We start from the raw sequence: 22,298 nt of genomic DNA, 5'->3' as shown, positions 1-22,298 counted from the left end.
ATCTCAATTCCTGTCAATTTTGCATTGAAAAGTCAAACGGCGCTCCTTCCCTTCCGAGCTCTCCCAACCGCCCAAACAGTGGTTTACCCCCACATATGGGGTATCAGCATACTCAGGACAAATTGTACAACAACTTTTGGGGTCCAATTTCTTTTCTTACCCTTGGGAAAATAAAAAATTGGGGGCGGAAAGTTAATTTTTGTGAAAAAATATGATTTTTTATTTTTACGGTTCTACATTATAAACTTCTGTGAAGCACTTGGTGGGTCAAAGTGCTCACCACACATCTAGATAAGTTCCTTAAGGGGTCTACTTTCCAAAATGGTGTCACTTGTGGGGGGTTTCAATGTTTAGGCACATCAGGGGCTCTCCAAACGAAACATGGCGTCCCATCTCAATTCCAGTCAAGTTTGCATTGAAAAGTCAAATGGCGCTCCTTCGCTTCCGAGCTCTGCCATGCGCCCAAACAGTGGTTTACCCCCACATGTGGGGTATTGTCGTGCTCAGGACAAATTGTACAACAATGTTTGGGGTCTATTTTCTCCTGTTACCCTTGGTAAAATTAAACAAATTGGAGCTGAATTAAATTTTTTGTGAAAAAAAGTTAAATGTTCATTTTTATTTAAACATTCAAAAAATTCCTGTGAAGCACCAGAAGGGTTAATAAACTTCTTGAATATGGTTTTGAGCCCCTTGAGGGGTGTAGTTTTTAGAATGGTGTCACACTTGGGTATTTTCTATCATATAGACCCCTCAAAATGACTTCAAATGAGATGTGGTCCCTAAAATAAAATGGTGTTGTAGAAATGAGAAATTGCTGGTCAACTTTTAACCCTTATAACTCCCTAACAAAAAAAAATTTTGGTTCCAAAATTGTGCTGATGTAAAGTAGACATGTGATTTAATTGCATAAAAATTCAAAGTTGGAAAATTGAAAAATTTTCAAAATTTTCGCCATATTTCCGTTTTTTTCACAAATAAACGCAGGTAATATCAAAGAAATTTTACCATTGTCATGAAGTACAATATGTCACGAGAAAACAATGTCAGAATCACTGGGATCCGTTGAAGCGTTCCAGAGTTATAACCTCACAAAGGGACAGTGGTCAGAATTGTAAAAATTGGCCCGGTCATTAACGTGCAAACCACCCTTGGGGGTAAAGGGGTTAAGAGTTCTGGCTCCTACAGACCAGTTAGATGCTCCTAATCAATTTGTTACCTGCATTAAAGACAGCTATCTTACATAGTCACCTTTATAAAAGACTCCTGTCCACAGACTCAATGAATCAGTCAGACTCTAACCTCTACAACATGGGCAAGACCAAAGAGCTTTATAATGATGTCAGGGGCAAGATCATAGACCTGCACAAACCTGGAATGGGCTACAAAACCATAAGTAAGATGCTGGGTGAGAAGGAGACAACTCTTTGTGCAATAGTAAGAAAATGGAAGAAATGCAAAATGACTGTCAATCGACATCGATCTGGGGCACCATGCAAAATCTCACCTCGTGGGGTATCCTTGATCATGAAGAAGATGAGAGATCAGCCTAAAACTACACAGGGGGAACATGTTAATGATCTCAAGGCAGCTTGGACCATAGTGACCAAGAAAACCATTGGTAACACATTACGCCATAAAGGTTTAAAATCCTGCAGTGCCTGCAAGGTCCCCCTGCTCTAGAAGGCACATGTGCAGGACCATCTGAAGTTTGCCAATGAACACCTGGATGAATCTGTGACTGATTAAGAAAAGGTGCTGTGGTCAACTGAGACAAAATTGAGGTCTTTGGCATTAACTCAACTCGCCGTGTTTGGAGCAAGAGACATGCTGCCTATGATCCAAAGAACACTGTCCCCACTGTCAAGCATGGAGGTGAAACATTATGTTTTGGGGGTGTTTCTGTGCTAAGGGCACAGGATTACTTCACCACATCAATGGGAGAATGGATGGAGCCATGTACCGTAAAATCCTGAGTGACAACCTCCTTCCCTCCGCTAGGACATTAAAAATGGGTCGTGGCTGGGTCTTCGAGCAAGACAATGACCAAAACGTACAGCCAAGGCAACAAAGGAGTGGCTCAAAAAGAAGCACATTAAGGTCGTGGCGTGGCCTAGCCAGTCTCCTGACCGTAATCCCATAGAAAACTTATGGAGGGAGATGAAACTCTGAGTTGCCAAACGACAGCCTCAAAATCTTAATAATTTAGAGATGATCTGCAAAGAGGAGTGGACTGTGGACCAATATTCCTCCTGACATATGCGCAAACCTCATCAACTAGAAAAAACGTTTGAGTGCTGTGCTTGCCAAGAAGGGTTTTGCCACCAAGTTTTCAGTCTTGTGTGCCAGCGGGATTGCAAAATGCAAATCAATTATATCGTTTATAAAATGTGATTTTCTGGATTTTATTTTTGATATTCTATCTCTCAATATTAAAATTATCCTACCCTTAAAATTATAGACTGATCATGTCTTAATCAGTGGGCAAACTTACAAAATCAGCAAGGGATCAAATACTTATTTCCCCCACTGTGTATATTGTATATGAACTGTTGAATTGTAAAGTGCTATGGAATATGTTGGCGCTATATACAGTAAATAAAGATTATTATTATTTTTATATTCAGGGGCGAAACGATAATGGGTGCAGTGGTAGCAGTCACCTCCAGGTCCTGGAGAGTAGGGGGTCCTTTTGCCTCATATGAAAAGACTATTATTAAGCCCCATTGGATATTTAATATTAATAATAATAATTTTATTTCTATAGCGCCATATTCCACAGCACTTTACATTTTAGATTAGACTTGTACAGACAATAGACATTACAGCATAAAAATAATCACATAAACAACAGATACCAAGAGGAGTGAGGGGCTTGCTCTTAAGCTTACAATCTATGAGGAAATAGGGGAGACAAGAAAGGTGGATGGTAACAATTGCTTGCATTGTTCAGGCCAGCAATAGTGTAAGGAATCAGGTGTTCATGTAAAGCTGCATGAACCGTTTGTCAGCCAGAATATGTAAAAATACAGACATAGAGGGCTATTAACTGCATAAAGCATGTGAGAACATGGTAAGAGGAACCTGATTATGGTGAACATTTTGATTGGGGAAAAACAGGGATTGTTAAGTAAATGTGTTGAGGCGGTAGGCCAGTCTAAAGAAATGTGTTTTTAGGCCCGCTTAAAACTGTGGGTATTGGGGATTAAGCAAATTATCCTGGGTAGTGCATTCCAAAGAATTGGGGCAGCACGTGAGAAGTCTTGGAGATGGGAGTGGGAGTTTCTAATTATTGAGGATGTTAATCTCAGGTCATTAGCAGAATGGAGAGCACGGGTAGGGTGGTAGACTGAGACCAGGGAGGAGATGTAGGGTGGTGCTGATCCGTGGAGATTTTGCATTGGAGCCAATACTGTTACCCCACAGTATATATTGATTGCTAACCCCGTGCATACTATACATTGGTGATTATAACCTGTATTATAAGCTTCTAGGAACTCGATGAATGAGTGAAGCTGCTGATTATTTTTATTATATGTCATTTGAAAAGAGTAAATCCGTCCTGGTCATGTGAATGAGGTCTTATCAGTCTATCCCTCACTCAGAAGATGGGCTGTGCTCATGTTACCTTCATATAGGAGTCCTTAATCTCACAAGGTAACCTAGTAAGATGACAGTGCACACCTGGAATGTATGACGATAACAGGGCATAACGGTGTAAGCAGATACTGGCTGAGTTTCAGGAAACGCCTCGTCCTCTGACGTCAGGGTGAATTGTATGCAATGGAGGTAGCACATGATTTCTGACAGATAACTGTTCTGTCTGCTGTTGTGGATATCAAATCATATCGGTATATCTCTGGATATTTCCCATGAAGTAACAATCCTGAAGCATATTTTCTTACAACGCCCCTCTGTTACTCCTCTCGGAATTGCATGAATCCATTGACAACCGTGTTACTGTGTACCTCATCCCTATTTTTTTTTTAAAGAGGACCTTTCACTGGATTTTTTCAATTGCTTGTTTCATAGGATGTAACTTTGGAACGGAAGGGCAAAGTAGAAAAAGAATCCAGAATCTGTGGAGCAGCGGCAATTGGAAGATGTACTTGGTTTAAATGAATAAGTCCAGAAAAAGGTCCTTGTTTAAACTATGAGACTATCAGTACTGATTGTCTGAGTATGTACGGACATACTAAAGATAGCATCCAGTTGTCAATTTATTGTTAGATTTCTAGGAGGAAGAACAGCAGAAGTGTTTAGCATATAAAACATTATTGGGATATTCTCATCTACAAGATCCTCTCCCATATATCCTACAAGAGACATGGAGGCAATGGTGCACAGTGTGAACAACTGTTCACAAATCCACCATGTATCCCATGCCTGATACTTTTCTTGTGGATTTGTGAACAGTTGTTGACACTGTGCGCCATTGCCTCTACTTTTTTGTCTATCTAAGATGTCTACTGTTACCTTTTATGATCTTTAATAAAATTGTGATTTTACTATTTTCTGGATGTTTTACTCCATGTCTCTTGAAGATATATGTTATAGAGGAGTTTCCTAGCCTTTCTAATTTAGATCCATTACCTTGGTATAGATATGAGACCGTTTTTTGTCACTATATCCTGTTTGGATGATATTGATAGTATCCTATCCCAATATGTAGAAGGTATAATAATAATGTTAACAAACACTTCCAATTATAAATGTAGTATAGTTCTTCTGATTCTCTTTCCTCATGTGAACGGCATTGCAGTAGATTAGGTATCCCTGGTTACTACTCGACCGGCTAAGAGGTTTTTGATAAAAAGTGTTGTGAAGTCTTGTGAAGATTACATGAAATTTGCAAAAAAGCACATGGAATTCAAAAACCTCACAGAAAAAAAGACAGCTGTCTGTATTAACACCAGGACACAATAGTAATGCACTACACGATGCAGCAAGCCTCCATGATACAGGGGCAGCAAACGTGCAAAACAGTAATGAAGCAATTACCCACCGACCATTCACACGGATAAGGCTTGTATAGGGCGTCAGTCACTCCGATACGTGAGTTGCTTTTAATTTTAGTGTTGAGACTCGCGAGCCAATAAGGACCCTTCACGTGGGTAGCGAGACGGCATATTTCAGTCACATTATTGACCAATACTTCATCCATTTTTTACATCTATTTTTCATATTTTGCAGGGCAGCCTGATCTAATAGTATGGGCCTGAGCTGTGAGCCAGACACTGCGCACTACACATCTGTGTGACTGGCGACCTATACAAGTCTTACCTCTGTACATTTATAATATTAGGCGCCCCCTCCATGAATAGTCGGTGTGCCAGGGTTGTTTCAGAAGTATTTTGTTCCTGTGCTGCCTCCGTCTTTGTCATGGGGCTGCTGCATCCTGTAGTGCATTAGTATTGTGACCTAGTGTTGGTAAATATGGCTGATTTTCTCTGTGATGTGAAGACAACATGCTGGTTTTAGGAGCTTTATAAGCAATCAGTACTTTCTGTGAATAAAGGATGCAAATCAGCTCCTCTCCAGGTGAAGGAATCTGTCTCTTTTGTGCCTTTAGGCCTCTCACCAAGTCAACCAGGACCTTGCTTTTCACTGACAAGGCCCAAAACCACTGGCAATAGATGGCGGTCTTTCTTTTTTAAAGGGCTCTAAATATCCTAAGTCATCTCAAGTATAATTAAACAATGATATAGGACACCTACCTTCATTCGGTAGCCCTAAACAGCCAAAATTATGCCTCCATGGGGAGGAAAAGAGCATATATTATGGTCAGAAACTCCTGGAAAAATGTGGTTGTAATAATTAAATTGTTTAAATATGTACCGTACATAATGTTCAGAACCCTGAAGATTTGCTTTCTACTGACAGCTGGACCGATATTTTACCAGATTTCTTACTGTCATTGTAGGAACTGTCGAAATATGGTAAGAAAGGCTTCTATGAAGGCCGAATTGCCCAAGCCATTGTCCAAGTTGTACAGAATAATGGTGGGCTTTTGGACCTAAGTGACTTGTCCAATCACGTGACCAAAGAAGTGCAACCAATTTGCACAACGTACAAGGTATCTATCTGTTACATATTATTGCATTTTAATATTAAAGATCTGAAATACTGAGTTGACCAGGATTAGAGAAAATCACTAAGTTCTAGTGAAGGAACAACAGTGCCAGACACAGCCCATGGCCAGGAGTTGGGTTGTTACTGGAAGAAAGAAGAAGCTTTTTTTTAACCCTGTCCCCCATAAAATGTAATAATGTGAATCAGCATTTCGATCCCTATCTTCTCGCTTTCTATTCACTGTTGCTATACCAGGTTGTGTTCATATAGCATATTGCCAAAATATTTATTTCTTTATTTTACTAGTTTATATAATGCCATTAATTTCCTCCACACTTTAAAGATATCATCAAAATATGATTGCAAAATGGAGGGCAGACCTCCAGGAAATTCCTCCAATCCCAAAGGTTTGCTGTTTCCCTACCTTGTCACACTCCTCACATCATTTTGGTTTTGCTTTAGTCCTCTGCACAGCAGTTGGGGCAATGTGATCTATGCAGGGAGACATTGTGAAGAAGCAGTAGCACCTAAAGAGGCTGATCACTCCTGAATTAAAGCATATCCATCATACCAATTCACATTGGCCCCACTTGTAATGCTGCCTCGGTCACGGTACAGTGATTGGCTTCAGTGGTCACATGTGGAGTCCCGAGACCAGCGGAGGACACAAACAACATTAGAAGAGGATCAGAAAGGTGAGAACACACTGGACAGTGTGTGAAAATACTTACGTGGAAGGATTTCCCATTTAATTGGTACTGCAGTCATCCGATCTGAGGATCAGGAGGGGCAGGTAGTCAGTCAGATTTTCACTGACCATCCTTTGATATGCCATCACTAGTAAGGGTACGATCAAACGAATGTCTTTTCAGTACATGTGCTGTAAATGAACAAACACCACATGGACCCATAATGTACATAGGCCATTTTTCACATGCACCTTAGGTCCGTGTAAAATTTCAGCATTTTCTAGTTTGGTCAGACTTACGGACCAGACTAGTGCACGTAAATAGCAAGAAGGTCTTGCTATCATCCTCTTTGTGGGCATATCTTCACTATGTTTTACAATGGCCGCCCTATCTTAGTAGTGGAAAAACTCTTTTAAGTGCAAGTATCTAGTGGGACTAGTGATGCACTAGTTAATATGTTTATACATGTACCTTTTGTATGTAATCTCTAGTGTTATAGGTAACATTTGATATAGAAGAACAAATGCTCTATAACCGCTTACCATGCCCACAATACCTAAGCCAAATCTAACCTTGGCATCCGACCAAATGAGACAAACACACCCATCTTGATTGCTCTGAAAACAGAAAACCATGGGAATGTATGTGAACGCAACATAGCAGCTAAGTGCCATTCAATAATTTCTCTGGAGAATAGCTCAAGGTAAGCACTGACCAGGAGGAAAACCACTCTGATTACAATTTTGGATTGGGTGCAAGTCATCTGAGTCACAGTATCACCTACATCTCCAAAATAAACTAATTAGTCACTAATCAGGTCTCTAAAATGCAATAAGTACAATTAGGACTTGTTATCGAGCTTCACTAAAATGATTGCTGTAGTATCATGCTGCAATGCCGTGAGGACTAGACTTAAAGTCCATTTACATTGCACAATTACCGCGGCCGAGCATTTCTAGAAGTTCTAGTTTCATGCTAATCTTTCGATATAAACAGGCTGCCAATCACATGACAAAGGATCTAAACACTCATTTGTTGGTTGAAATGATCTTTTGGTAGGCTTAAAAGATCATTGTTCTCTGAGGTGGATCATCCAGTGTAAACAGGACTTACATTGACGACAGCAATGTCAGCCATGCTCACTGATCGATCTATTACAGATAATTTGTTCATTCGTTGCACATCTCAAGTGCAGTTTGCCTGTGTACACAGACTATTCACCCCTTTAAAAAAAGTAGCTGATTTGTTTTTTTCATTTTTTCCTAACCTTTTTCAAAGAGCCATTACTTTTTATTTTTCTATCAAAATAGACATATAATTGCTTATTTTTTATGTGACAAGTCAATTTATGTTACTTTAAACAAAAAAAATCCAAGTGTGGTAAACTGGTGGCAGAAAAATCTTAAGGGGGCTTCATCAGAGGGTGATTATCCAGAAAAGAAAAAAATTAGTTCTGTGTCATGCCAACAGTAAAGCATCATGAGACCATTCTTGCGTGGGGCTGCTTTTCTTCTAAAGAAAAGAAATTGCTCACAATTTTACCTACAATGACTGCCATGAAAAATGAATGTGATCTAAACATCTGCCAAAAGCAGCTTCTCCCAATGATCCAGGAGCAGTGGGGTGATGAACAATGCTTTTTCCAGCATGATGGAGACCAGGTCACAAGTCAAAAGAATAACTCACTGGACAAAACATTGAAATTTTGGGTCCATGGCCAGGAAACTTCCCAATTCTCAATTCCAATGAAAAGCCTTATTGAGTTCCGAAAAGACAGAAATTGTGCACTGATCAGACAAAAATGGGAAGTCATCAGTCAGTATTTTCCCCAGAAGGTGAGACCCAGCTGCCAGGGTGAAGGCCAAAGTCTTGAAATATCTAACTTGGTGTGTTTCTAATAAAAAGTTTAAAAAAAAAATACTTATGAAACATATGTTTGTAATTCAGTAGCCATGAAAAGATCTGTCTAAGGTTGGTTTCACATTTGCAGATGGAGGTGCTGCGGAGGGCTGCGTAGTCCTCCGTGAAGCTCCACCCACGGTCGCACGTCCTCCGGTCAGCTTCGCCTACGTCGGCATGTGTACCCTATCTTTACCATTAGGTACGCAGGTCATATCGATGTATGCGGATGCTTCCGCATGCGTCGTTTTAATGGTGTGGCAACCGCACCAAATTGCATCTTGTTGCGTTCGGCTGTAGTTGCTGCACCGTCAAAACGACGCATGCGGAGGCATCCACATACATCGGCATGGCCTGTGTACCTAATGGTAAAGATAGGGTACGCACGCCGCATGCCGATGTAGGCGGAGCTGACCCGAGGAGGTGCGGCGGTGGGAGGAGCTTCATGGAGGACATACGCAGCCCTCCGCAGCACCTCCATCAAAAGTGAAACCAGCCTAAAATATCTAAAAGCACCGAAGTAACAAACTGTGAAAAACAAATTTGTATTGGTGTCAAAACTTTTAGCCAGGACTGTAGACACTGAACAGAGCTGTACAACACCGTTCCTATCTGTAGCGGCTGCTGCCGAGAACAGAACCTCCACTCCTGTTCAAGGGAACAGGGGTCAATAACAGCTGACCATTAGAGGGGGGCAACCTGTTATTGATAAACTATGCTAAGAATAGGTTAATTATATGCCTGGACAACCCTTTTAAGGTGGCCAGAAACCTTAACTGTCAATTGAACATTCCTTCAGGCAACGGTTATTTTTCATGATCCTTCCCTCATACACATGAAATGTCAACTTGTAGATTGTGAGCCCTCGTGGGCAGGGTCCTCTCTCCTCCTGTACCGGTCGTGACTTATATTGTTTAAGATTATTGTACTTGTTTTTATTATGTATACCCCTCTTTTCACATGTAAAGCACCATGAACTTTCTCACACAGTAGTGGTGATATAAGGGAGATCACCGGAGCTGATAAGCTGATGAACTCCGGTGACCTCTCTCGTGTCAGCTCAGTGCTACACTGCGGGAGCAATTACCTCCTGTCAGTGTATCGCCGGCTGTCTTTGAGAGCAGTCACATCAGTCACTGCTCTCAAGATCATCAGGATCTTTGTGTGACATTATGGATTAACTTCTTTGCAGACAGGTGATGAATATTGTGGTTTGTTTTTTTGTTGCAGGAGACTTTGGCATCAGTGGATTAGGCGTTCGGTGAGTATGGTTTAATTTAGATTCAATAAAGGAGTCTGTATCATTATTTCAAATAAAGGACTTTGTTCTGGTTGTGTGTATGTGTTTATAATATCTCTATGGCGTTAGTAATGATGGCTTCTTATAGATTCCTCTCCATTACCAACCTTTGGGCTTGATGTCACCTGACTATAAAGGTGGCATCAACCCCCCCCCCCCCCAACTATTACCCCACTTGCCACCACTACAGGGCAAGTGGGAAGAGCGAGGCTAAGTGTCAGAATTGGCACATCTTATAAATGCGCCTTTTCTGGGACAGCTGAGAGCTGATGTTTTTAGTATAGGGAGGGGGCCAATATCGATGGCCCTTTCCTAGGCTATTAATATCAGCCCACAGCTGTCTGCCTAGCCTTTGCGGGTATTTTATGGGGGACCCCATGTCAACTTTTTTCTGGGGTCCTTCTGTAAACTAGCCAGTAAAGGCTAAGCTGACAGCTGTGAGCTAATAATAGTCTGGGAACCTTTATGGCTATTGGCTCCATCCCAGAATATTAACATCAGACGTCGGCTATCCCTCTGCTGGTTATGAAAATTATGCGGGAGTCCACACATTTTTTTTTCTTTAAATTAAGAGTTGCTGTTTGGTTACAGCCTATGTAGGTTCATTCTGTTAATGCTACTACATAGGCTGGTGACAATGTATGTGTGTGTGTGTTTGTGTTTACTTACTGCCTTAGTAGCAAGTGTGTCTGGCTGACACCTTTTCATTACTAAGCCTAGTGCTTGGTGTCTATGACAGTTGCTGACACCAAGAGCTAATCCCATTACTCTGATGCTACTGCATCAAAATGAAAAAGGTGGTGTAGGACCAAGAAAATACATCACAAAACTTTTTTCTTTTTATATCTTTATTTAGCTAAAAAAAAGACTTCATTGCTGTACAAAAACGCATGGAAAAACGCACCAGAAATCGACGCAAAACGCACATTTTTACTGCAGCATTTTTGCTGCCAAGAGATGCAGAAACCTTGCAAAAATTTCTGCAAGCAAATACTCAACGTGTGCACATCAGTGCAAATGACAAAATGTCACCATGGACCAAAAGTCGCTGAAAGCACAACCTCGACCACTCACTGTCTATATCAAGATTGCAATAAAATAGCAAATACCGTATATACTCGTGTGTAAACCGAGTTTCTCAGAACATTTTTTTTTTATACTGAAAACGCCTCCCAGAAAGCCGGTGGGGGAAGGGGAGCAGCGGGTCACAGAAGCAGGAGCTGGCGGCTGTGGCTAAAGCCTGTGTCGCTGCTAAAGAGAAATGAATATTCATTTCTCTTATAGCGCTCACCCGCAGCCGCCAGCTTCCAAAAGACATCCTACTCACCCTCCAGCGTGCCCTCGCAGCATCTCGTTGGTCCCGGCGCCCTCACAGCATCTCATTGGTTCTGGCTTTCAGCAGCTCTTCCTGTGCTGAGCAATCACGTGGCACCACTCATTAAGGTAATGAATATGCACACATCTCCACTTCCATAGGCGTGGAGGAAATATTCATTATCTTAATGAGCTGGGCTTCGTGATCGCTCAGCACAAGAAGAGCTGCTGGTGCCGGAATGATGTGCTGCGAGGGATCGCTGGAGGTTGAGTAGGAGGTATTTTTTGTAATAGGAAGCATGCATACAAGGATGGGAGGGGGGGAGCCATGCATACCAGGACAGATATGGGGGGGTGCTACACATACCAGGACCTCTAAGGGGGAGCCACACATACCAGGGCAGCTATGGGGGGAGCCACGCATACGAGGACAAGACAGGGGGAGCCACACACACCAGGACAGCTACGGGGGGAGCCACGCATAAAAGGACAGCTATGGGGGGAGCCACGCATACCAAGACAGGGATGAGGGAGAAATGCATACCCGGCTTATACTCGAGTCAATAAGCTTACCCAGTTTTCCGTGGCAAAATTAGATGCCTCGGCTTATTCTCAGGTCGGCTTATACTCCAGTATGTATGGTAGTTATCAGGAAATAGTTTGTCTCACTGACTGAGAATTAGTAATAAATAATTTATTTATATTCTGCAGCACTTTACAATTAAGTGGGGACCTTTACAGAAGAACAGTTTCAGGAGTGATGGCTGCTCACAAGCTTAATCAATCCACGTTGGTCTAAGGATATGTTCATATCATAAGTGTATGTGCACACGTCAAGTATCTGCTGCATTTTTTTTCGTTATTTTCCCCACTCAGTCTTACCCCAGAAGTACTGCATTTCCTAGTTCCAACAAAGTGAATGAGATTCCTGAGATCTCATGCACACGTTGCTTATTTTTCCTTGCCGATGTGAAGCAGTTCCATATATGCAACATGTTAATTCTTTCAGCATTTTTGTAGCATTTATCACCCATTCTAATGCATGGAAAAGAAATTTATCAAAAACGCACATAAAAAAAATGCGTCAAATGTGCATATTTTACGCTGGATTTTTCTTGCCAAGTGACACGTTTTTGGTACTGAAATGTCTGTAGCAGATACTTACATGTGAACATACCCTAAAATATTAGCAAAGTATTTCTTCTGTTTTCCTGCAGCTTTTGTATTCCTTACTAACGCTTTCAGAGGTAAATGATTGATTGAGATACTATCACATTATATGGTGACAGACTATGGATAAAAATATTCTTAAAAAGGGAATTCTCCTGCTGTTATCTATAGACCTTTAGCATGTAGTACGGCCACGGTTGTCTAATCTATGCGGGTATTCTATTGTCTGATAAGTTTAGATTATCAGAAAACTACAATAAAGATATAATGTCACAGGAAGAATGTTGTAGTCATCAGAACTGATAAATTTTTCACATGACACATCGTACAAGAAAAGCGGGCTTTATAGCAATATATATAGAATTGTTAAGGGTGGAGATGTCACCTAGAGGTATTCTAACACACGGATCCTATAGGGTTTCTGTATGGAAAGATTGAACAGATTTGTCATAGAAAAGGGATAACAAAGACATACCCCAGAACTGTACGTATTAGTACGGGGGCTGCAGGAGACCCTGATGAGCAGCACATAGAAGACATTGTACTAGGCAAAGGTCTGGAGTAATAGGAATAACATGAATATTTCAGTTCTCTTAGTTTTCGCTATGTGACCTGTCCTGTATATCTAGCTGTCTTGTTATTGTAATATCACTATGTAATATTCACTGTCTATGTTTTTTTTCCTTTACGTTTCAAAAGCGTGTAAAAGTTTGGGAAATCCCACCTAACAGTCAAGGAATCACGGTCCTCATGGCTTTAAATATGTTGGAAAATGTCTCTATGAGAGGTATGTGATAGGGAAATCGGTTTCCTACCTAGATTTACATACACTAAAAGCAATGACCCAGATACTGTCAGCGCCTTCTTGGCCTTCTTTTCTGCTGCCGTTAGTTCACCTTTGCCCAACAGTCTGGAATGTGGCGGTGCAATATACGTGACCGACGCAATCTTTTCCATGAGGTTGGCTCCTTATCCATCTCTGATTACTCCACTGAGCATCTCAAGGTTCGATTGGCACCAAACTTTTTTTATTATTATTATTATTTATTTATATAGCACCATTGATTCCATGGTGCTGTACATGAGAAGGGTTACCATTCAAATTACAGATATCACTTACAGTAATCAAACTAACAATGACAGACTGATACAGAGGGGAGAGGACCCTGACCTTGCGGGCTTACGTTTTACAGGATGGTGGGGAAGGACACAGTAGGCTGAGGGTTGCAGGAGCTCCGGTGTGGGTGAGGCGCTATCTCCAGTAGTGGTGAGGAGGCAGCGGGGTCGGCTGTAGGCTTTCCATAGGCTGTATGTAGACTTATGGCAAATGATAGTCTTAACCCCTTCCAAACTGGGCACTTTTGATTTTTTTTTTCTCTCCTTATTCCAATAGCCATAGATTTTCTATTTTTCTGTCTACAAAGCTTTATGGGGGGGCTTTTTTCTTTCGTAGGACAAAAGTTGTAATTTTAAATTACTCCATTTACTTCACCATATAATATTACGACGATGTCAAATACTCATCTTTATATTTTAGAGATTTCCAAAAAATTGTGAACTTTATTAAAAACATCTCACCGTGCTCTAAAATCGTGGACCCATGCGTGGCTTGTTTTTTGCATGGTGCACTGACATTTTTATTAATACTATTTTTGTTATGTAACTTAAGACATTTTGATTCCTGCTTATTGAATTTTTTGAGGATGTGTAGGCACCAAAAAATGTCACTTCTAGCATTTTGATTCTTTCTCTTTATGTTTTTTAGCTTATGGATTAATTTTATATTTTTCTTGGTCAGACGTTTGCAGGCATGGAGATACCAAATATATATTTTTTAAATTATTTCTTAAGTTTTTTATTAGGATAAAGAGGGATGAGTCAAAGGGGTATTCCCATTTCCAAGATCCTATCCCAATATACAATGCCCTGCACATGGGGTAAGTGACTTAGCAAATCAGAAGAACTATACTATATTTCTAATTGGAGGTATTTTCTAATATTATTAATATTACACCTACTGCACATTGGGATAGAATCTTAGAGATGGGAATACCCCTTTTAAACTTTTTGAAATTCATCTTTCAAAAATGTGTATTTTTATGTTTTGTTCCTCCTAGGAGATTGGAAACTGCAATAATTCAATTAGCTTTTTCTATACATCGCAGTACAAGGAGGGTATTGCAGTATAGAATAGAAATGATGAGCTCTTAGAAGCCCAATCTGTGGAGTACAAAGATGGCAGTAACAGGGGACCTGAAATTGGAACCTATCAGCACTCTGTGATAATATGTGCCAATGGCACTATCATGCAATTTCAGCTCTTAAATTCTGTCAGAAATTAAGAGGTATTTAGTGGTTAAAGGGAATCATCAGGACAGAATGACTGTACAAAGCAAGTACAGGCGCTCGGTGCATCATGGCGCAGTCAAACATTTTTTAGTCCTACTTCCCACCTACTTGTTTTGCATCCATCTCCTGCCTTCTCTTTTGCTCTATAAAGCCAGAGCTGTCAATCAAAGAAGAGGGGGGATCAGAAGCAGTGGGAAAACAAACAGATGGGAAGGTGCACTGAAATGTTCAGCAAAGCTAAGCAAATGCCTGTTTTCGGTTTGAACAGTCATTCTGTGCTGACAGAGTCCATATACACAACGTTGATCGGAGCTCTGGTGGCTGCTGTTAGTGGCAGGTGTTGACTGTGTAACAGCCGGCATCTGTCTTGTATGGCGCTCAGTCCGCTCCATAAGCCCTCATCTCATGTACACGTTTGTCACATGTTAAAAAAAGGTTGAACCTCATTTTTTGGTCTTTTTTTACTGTAATCATCATTCTAGAAAAAATAAATTCAGGCTAACTTTTTTGATTACATTCACAAGGAACTTTTACACTGCAGAACTTAGTAAGTGGAAAATCTATTGAATATTTGCTTTGCATCAGGTGAAATCTGCTGCAAAGTCCACTTTATAAATTGACATTCAGCACATTTCACGTCTGCAGCGCTGGTCCATTTACACTGCATGCTTTACTCTGCAGCCTGTGCAGAACCTTTTGTGAAATCTACGGTAATATGCAGCAGGTTTTTCCCACGTAAATCTGCAGCAGAAAAATCTCTTCAGATATCACTTAAGTGAAGATAGTCTAAAAATAGAAAAAAGGTGATAACCTGAAGTATAAGTGTTTTACGTTTCCTAAACTGGACATCTCATGCAGTCATTTACAGTGAGATACCGTATAATCACACAATAAGGGAAATGACAACCGCACCGCGTGAATAAACTAATGTCTTAACATTTCATTATGCATAGTCATGCACAAATATATATATATATATATATATATACTAGATGGTGGCCCGATTCTAACGCATCGGGTATTCTAGAATATGCATGTCCACATAGTACAGTTAGGGCCAGAAATATTTGGACAGTGACACAATTTTCGCGAGTTGGGCTCTGCATGCCACCATATTGGATTTGAAATGAAACCTCTACAACAGAATTCAAGTGCAGATTGTAACGTTTAATTTGAAGGGTTGAACAAAAATATCTGATAGAAAATGTAGGAATTGTACACATTTCTTTACAAACACTCCACATTTTAGGAGGTCAAAAGTAATTGGACAAATAAACATAACTCAAACAAAATATTTTTATTTTCAATATTTTGTTGCAAATCCTTTGGAGGCAATCACTGCCTTAAGTCTGGAACCCATGGACATCACCAAACGCTGGGTTTCCTCCTTCTTAATGCTTTGCCAGGCCTTTACAGCTGCAGCCTTCAGGTCTTGCTTGTTTGTGGGTCTTTCCGTCTTAAGTCTGGATTTGAGCAAGTGAAATGCATGCTCAATTGGGTTTAGATCTGGAGATTGACTTGGCCATTGCAGAATGTTCCACTTTTTGGCACTCATGAACTCCTAGGTAGCTTTGGCTGTATGCTTGGGGTCATTGTCCATCTGTACTATGAAGCGCCGTCCAATCAACTTTGCAGCATTTGGCTGAATCTGGGCTGAAAGTATATCCCGGTACACTTCAGAATTCATCCGGCTACTCTTGTCTGCTCTTATGTCATCAATAAACACAAGTGACCCAGTGCCATTGAAAGCCATGCATGCCCATGCCATCATGTTGCCTCCACCATGTTTTACAGAGGATGTGGTGTGCCTTGGATCATGTGCCGTTCCCTTTCTTCTCCAAACTTTTTTCTTCCCATCATTCTGGTACAGGTTGATCTTTGTCTCATCTGTCCATAGAATACTTTTCCAGAACTGAGCTGGCTTCTTGAGGTGTTTTTCTGCAAATTTAACTCTGACCTGTCTATTTTTGGTATTGATGAATGGTTTGCATCTAGATGTGAACCCTTTGTATTTACTGTCACGGAGTTTTCTCTTTACTGTTGACTTAGAGACAGATACACCTACTTCACTGAGAGTGTTCTGGACTTCAGTTGATGTTGTGAACGGGTTCTTCTTCACCAAATTAAGTATGCGGCGATCATCCACCACTGTTGTCATCCGTGGACGCCCAGGCCTTTTTGAGTTCCCAAGCTCACCAGTCAATTCCTTTTTTCTCAGAATGTACCCAACTGTTGATTTTGCTACTCCAAGCATGTCTGCTATCTCTCTGATGGATTTTTTCTTTTTTTTCAGCCTCAGGATGTTCTGCTTCACCTCAATTGAGAGTTCCTTTGACCGCATGTTGTCTGCTCACAGCAACAGCTTCCAAATGCAAAACCACACACCTGGAATCCACCCCTGACCTTTTAACTACTTCATTGATTACAGGTTAACGAGGGAGACGCCTTCAGAGTTAATTGCAGCTCTTAGAGTCCATTGTCCAATTACTTTTGGTCCCTTGAAAAAGAGGACGCTATGCATTACAGAGCTATGATTCCTAAACCCTTTCTCCGATTTGGATGTGGAAACTATCATATTGCAGCTGGGAGTGTGCACTTTCAGCCCATATTACATATATAATTTTATTTCTGAACATGTTTTTGTAAACAGCTAAACTTGTGTCACTGTCCAAATATTTCTGGCCCTAACTGTATATTGCCCAGCCACGTAGTATATTGCCCAGCCACGTAGTATATTGCCCAGCGACGTATTATATTGCCCAGCCACGTAGTATATTGCCCAGTCACGTAGTACATTGCCCAGCCATGTAGTATATTGCCCAGCGACGTAGTATATTGCCCAGCCACGTAGTATATTGCCCAGCGACGTAGTATATTGCCCAGCCACGTAGTATATTGCCCAGCCACATAGTATATTGCCCAGCCACGTAGTATATTGCCCAGCCACGTAGTATATTGCCCAGTCACGTAGTACATTGCTCAGCGACGTAGTATACAGCACAGAGCATATTGCCCAGCCACGTAGTATATTGCCCAGTCACATAGTATATTGCCCAGCTACGTAGTATATTGCCCAGCTTGCCCAGTCACATAGTATATTGCCCAGCCACATAGTATATTGCCCAGCTTGCCCAGCCACATAGTATATTGCCCAACCACATAGTATATTGCACACCCACGTAGTATATTGCCCAGTCACGTAGTATATTGCCCAGCGACGTATATTGCCCAGCCACGTAGTATATTGCCCAGTCACGTAGTACATTGCCCAGCCACGTAGTATATTGCCCAGCGACGTAGTATACAGCACAGAGCATATTGCCCAGCCACGTAGTATATTGCCCAGTCACATAGTATATTGCCCAGCGACGTAGTATATTGCCCAGCCATGTAGTATATTGCCCAGCGACGTAGTATATTGCCCAGCCACGTAGTATATTGCCCAGCCACATAGTATATTGCCCAGCCACGTAGTATATTGCCCAGCCACGTAGTATATTGCCCAGTCACGTAGTACATTGCTCAGCGACGTAGTATACAGCACAGTGCATATTGCCCAGCCACGTAGTATATTGCCCAGTCACATAGTATATTGCCCAGCTACGTAGTATATTGCCCAGCTTGCCCAGTCACATAGTATATTGCCCAGCCACATAGTATATTGCCCAGCTTGCCCAGCCACATAGTATATTGCCCAACCACATAGTATATTGCCCAGCCACGTAGTATATTGCCTACCCACGTAGTATATTGCCCAGTCACGTAGTTTATTGCCCAGCGACGTATATTGCCCAGCCACGTAGTATATTGCCCAGCCACGTAGTATATTGCCCAGTCACGTAGTACATTGCCCAGCCACGTAGTATATTGCCCAGCGACGTAGTATACAGCACAGAGCATATTGCCCAGCCACGTAGTATATTGCCCAGTCACATAGTATATTGCCCAGCTACGTAGTATATTGCCCAGCCACATAGTATATTGCCCAGCCACATAGTATATTGCCCAGCCACGTAGTATATTGCCCAACCACGTAGTATATTGCCCAGCCGCGTAGTATATTGCCCCGCCACGTAGTTCGCGTAGTATATTGCCCAGTCACATAGTATATTGGCCAGCCACATAGTATACAGCACAGAGCCACGTAGTATACAGCACAGAGCCACGTAGTATACAGCACAGAGCCACGTAGTATACAGCACAGTCACATAGTATACAGCACAGAGCCACGTAGTATACAGCACAGAGCCACGTAGTATATTGCCCAGCCACGTAGTATACAGCACAGAGCCACGTAGTATACAGCACAGAGCCACGTAGTATACCGCACAGAGCCACGTAGTATACAGCACAGGGTCACGTAGTATACAGCACAGAGCCACGCAGTATGTTGCCCAGCCACGTAGTATACAGCACAGTGTCACGTAGTATACAGCACAGAGTCACGTAGTATACAGCACAGAGTCACGTAGTATACAGCACAAAGCCACGTAGTATACAGCACAGAGCCACGTAGTATACAGCACAGAGTCACATAGTATACAGCACAGAGCCACGAAGTATATTGCCCAGCCACGTAGTATACAGCACAGAGCCACGTAGTATACAGCACAGAGCCGCGTAGTATACAGCACAGAGTCACGTAGTATACAGCACAAAGCTACGTAGTATACAGCACAGAGCCACGTAGTATACAGCACAGAGCCACGTAGTATATTGCCCAGTCACATAGTATATTGCCCAGTCACGTAGTATGCACCATATCCCTGTTAAAAAAAAGAATTAAAATAAAAAAGTTATTTTCTCACCTCCTGGAGTCTCCGGATCGAAGCGGCCGGTTCCAGATGCTCGTAGCGCGCTCCGGTCTGAAGATTGCATTGCGGTCTCGCGAGATGATGACGTAGCGGTCTCGCGAGACCGCACGTCATCATCTCGCAAGACCGCAATGCATGCAGCGGTCACTGGGGCGTCGCGCGGAGCGGGAAAGGCCAGTTCCTGATCCGGGGGGGCCACTGGAGGGTGAGTATGTAACTATTTTTTTTTTTTATTATTATTTTTAACATTAGATATTTTTACTAAAGTAAAAAGTTGGTTACACAGGGTTAATAGCAGCGTTAACTGAGTGTGTTACACCGCTGTCAATGCTGCCATTAACCCTGTGTGAGCGCTGACCGGAGGGGAGTATGCGGATGCCGGGCACTGACTGCGGGGAGGAAGGAGCAGGCATTTTCTTCCGGACTGTGCCCGCCGCTGATTGGTCGTGGCTGTTTTGCCACGACCAATCAGCGACTTAGATTTCCATGACTGACAGAGGCCGCGACCAATGAATATCTGTGACAGACAGAAGGACAGACAGACAGACAGAAGTGACCCTTAGACAATTATATATATAGATGTATATAATTGTCACAACTCTGTTTTCGGGTGTCCCAGGACCAGGGTCTCCTTCCCTGTTCCAAACTATAGGGGCGACCTAGCTCACCATGTTCCCTGGATTACTTCTAATGGTGGAGACGCCGGGGACACGTACCTTGCCTTAGCTCCTGAATCCGCCCTCAGTCTGTACCCTTCCTCCACCCAGGGTAGAGGAGAGTAGTAGTGTACCGTAATATGCCAACCAGACTTACCAGGAAATACGAATAGGGATAAAGGAAAATGCCAATCATACATATAAACACACATAACAGGAATGCATCGGGGAGTGGAGGATAGGGTTAAACCAAAGTAGGAGAAGAAAGGGAATTTACACACACTCAAAATCTAGCAACAGTGACAGACAAATCCACCAAACGCCTTCTCCATTAGCAGCTACCGACAACCTCCAGCAATGCAACATAAGCTAGCTCTGACAATGAGTGCCGGCCAGGGCCCAGTTTATATAGGAGATGAGTGGCTAACAGTGAACAGCTGAGAGCCTTAACACAGGAAAGCTTCCAGGAGCTCTCAACTGAGCAAATTAACCCCTGCACTACCAAAAAAGAAATTTACACCATTTAATTTGAAGGTAAATTGCTTCTAATCATTGTAGGAGAAATCTGACTCTGCGATCTCCTGGCGCCTCTCTGTCGCGATAAACCCGTGAAAATAACATTTTTTTTCTATTCTGGCAAGAAAGTTTGCTGTACCTTTGGAGCTAGCCTATTCACTGGTAAGCACAACAGGCACTGCCTACATACAGGTTTAGGATTAATTCACACAACCTGATGGTGGCTATATTTTCAGATCTGTATTACAGTGCATCTCATAACCCAAACTAACAGCCTTGTAGACATTTATGACACAGTTACCAGTTATGATGCTGTTAGTGTGGGGCTTTTTGCTGTTAGGTAATTCTCATATAGATCACAGATCCTGATCTTTAATATTCACTATCAATCTGATCAATAGCTGTTAAAATATAACAGATTGTTTCCCCAGATGATTAGTTTGACACAGTGGAGCATCATGTTTAATACTGGTGCAGTATGGCGTATGGGGTCTTACCTCCACTATTTTTTTTAAATAGGGGTTTGGGGGATCAGTGAATAGAATATTCAGCCTGAACAATTCTTTTCAATGTGTTTGGTCCACTAAAGAGTAATTATATCAATAAACAGCATACCTCAATCTGTCAGACCAATATGGCTTTATTTTTCTTGTAGTTACAGTATGTTGTTCCCTAATTATTCTATAATTTGTCACTTTACAGCTCTGGGTCATAATAGCGCAGATTACATCCATACTGTAACCGAGGTTCTGAAACGTAGCACAGCAGATGCAAGCTGGTACTGTGCGGATAGTGCAGTTCTTCCCGTACCCACAGAGGAGCTCCTCAGTAAGGTGTACTGTACAAAACGTGGGAAAGATATTGATATGAACAGGTAAGCGTTAGCTGAGACTTAGGTAATAATGTCCATATCTAAAAAGTAATTATGACACTTAATCTAATCTGTGGACCGATTAGTACTGCAACATGTATAGTAAGTCGGGAAGAGGAATATCGGATGAAATGTGAATCCTGCAAGCCAGCTTACAATACATTTTGCTAATTTGTACTTAGTCTTAATTTAATGTAATCATTTTTGTGGTAGTTAAAATTATCAAATGTATAAGGAAAATGTTCTGAGATTGCATGTGGCTATAAACCTTTGAGGATACTGTAAGGGGGGGTTTGGAGGGGAATAGCCTTGGAGAATATAAGAAATGCATAATGTCGCAGATCGGCTCACTCAGCTGCTCAAAGAGGTAGTCACAGGAACACTCTCTGTTTAAGTTTTCAACTGGTTTATCAAAAACATATTGCATAAACCAGTGCAAAATTAGGTAACAAACATGGCTCTTCTGGCATAACAGGAAAAGCAAAATAGCATGTAGTACAGTCTGTGTGGCTTTGGGGTTTGCTCTCTCAGGGAACAACAAATTGACATATATAATACAGTCTGTGTGGCTGAAGGGTTTTCCCTCTCAGGGAAAAAGCAGATTCTTCTCTCTTTAACACAAACACAGCTCTGGAGATCTCATCTCCA

General features: G+C 41.7%; 1 protein-coding gene across 2 annotated transcripts in view; it reads left to right on the top strand.

The window, feature by feature from the left end:
* LOC138638382 (glutathione hydrolase-like YwrD proenzyme) overlaps window positions 1-22,298 on the top strand; it is a 104,318-nt gene that overhangs the window by 36,658 nt on the left and 45,362 nt on the right. For both annotated transcript variants that reach the window (XM_069727623.1, XM_069727621.1), the window contains exons 6-8: window positions 5,924-6,076; window positions 13,144-13,231; window positions 21,482-21,653. In XM_069727623.1, the coding sequence (XP_069583724.1) occupies window positions 5,924-6,076; window positions 13,144-13,231; window positions 21,482-21,653 (413 nt within the window). The remainder of the gene's footprint in view (window positions 1-5,923; window positions 6,077-13,143; window positions 13,232-21,481; window positions 21,654-22,298) is intronic.

Source organism: Ranitomeya imitator, chromosome 5 (genome assembly GCF_032444005.1).
Source record: "Ranitomeya imitator isolate aRanImi1 chromosome 5, aRanImi1.pri, whole genome shotgun sequence".
Classification (NCBI taxonomy): Eukaryota; Metazoa; Chordata; class Amphibia; order Anura; family Dendrobatidae; genus Ranitomeya; species Ranitomeya imitator.
Note: the sequence above shows the minus strand (reverse complement) of the source record. Positions and strands in the feature narration are given on the sequence as shown.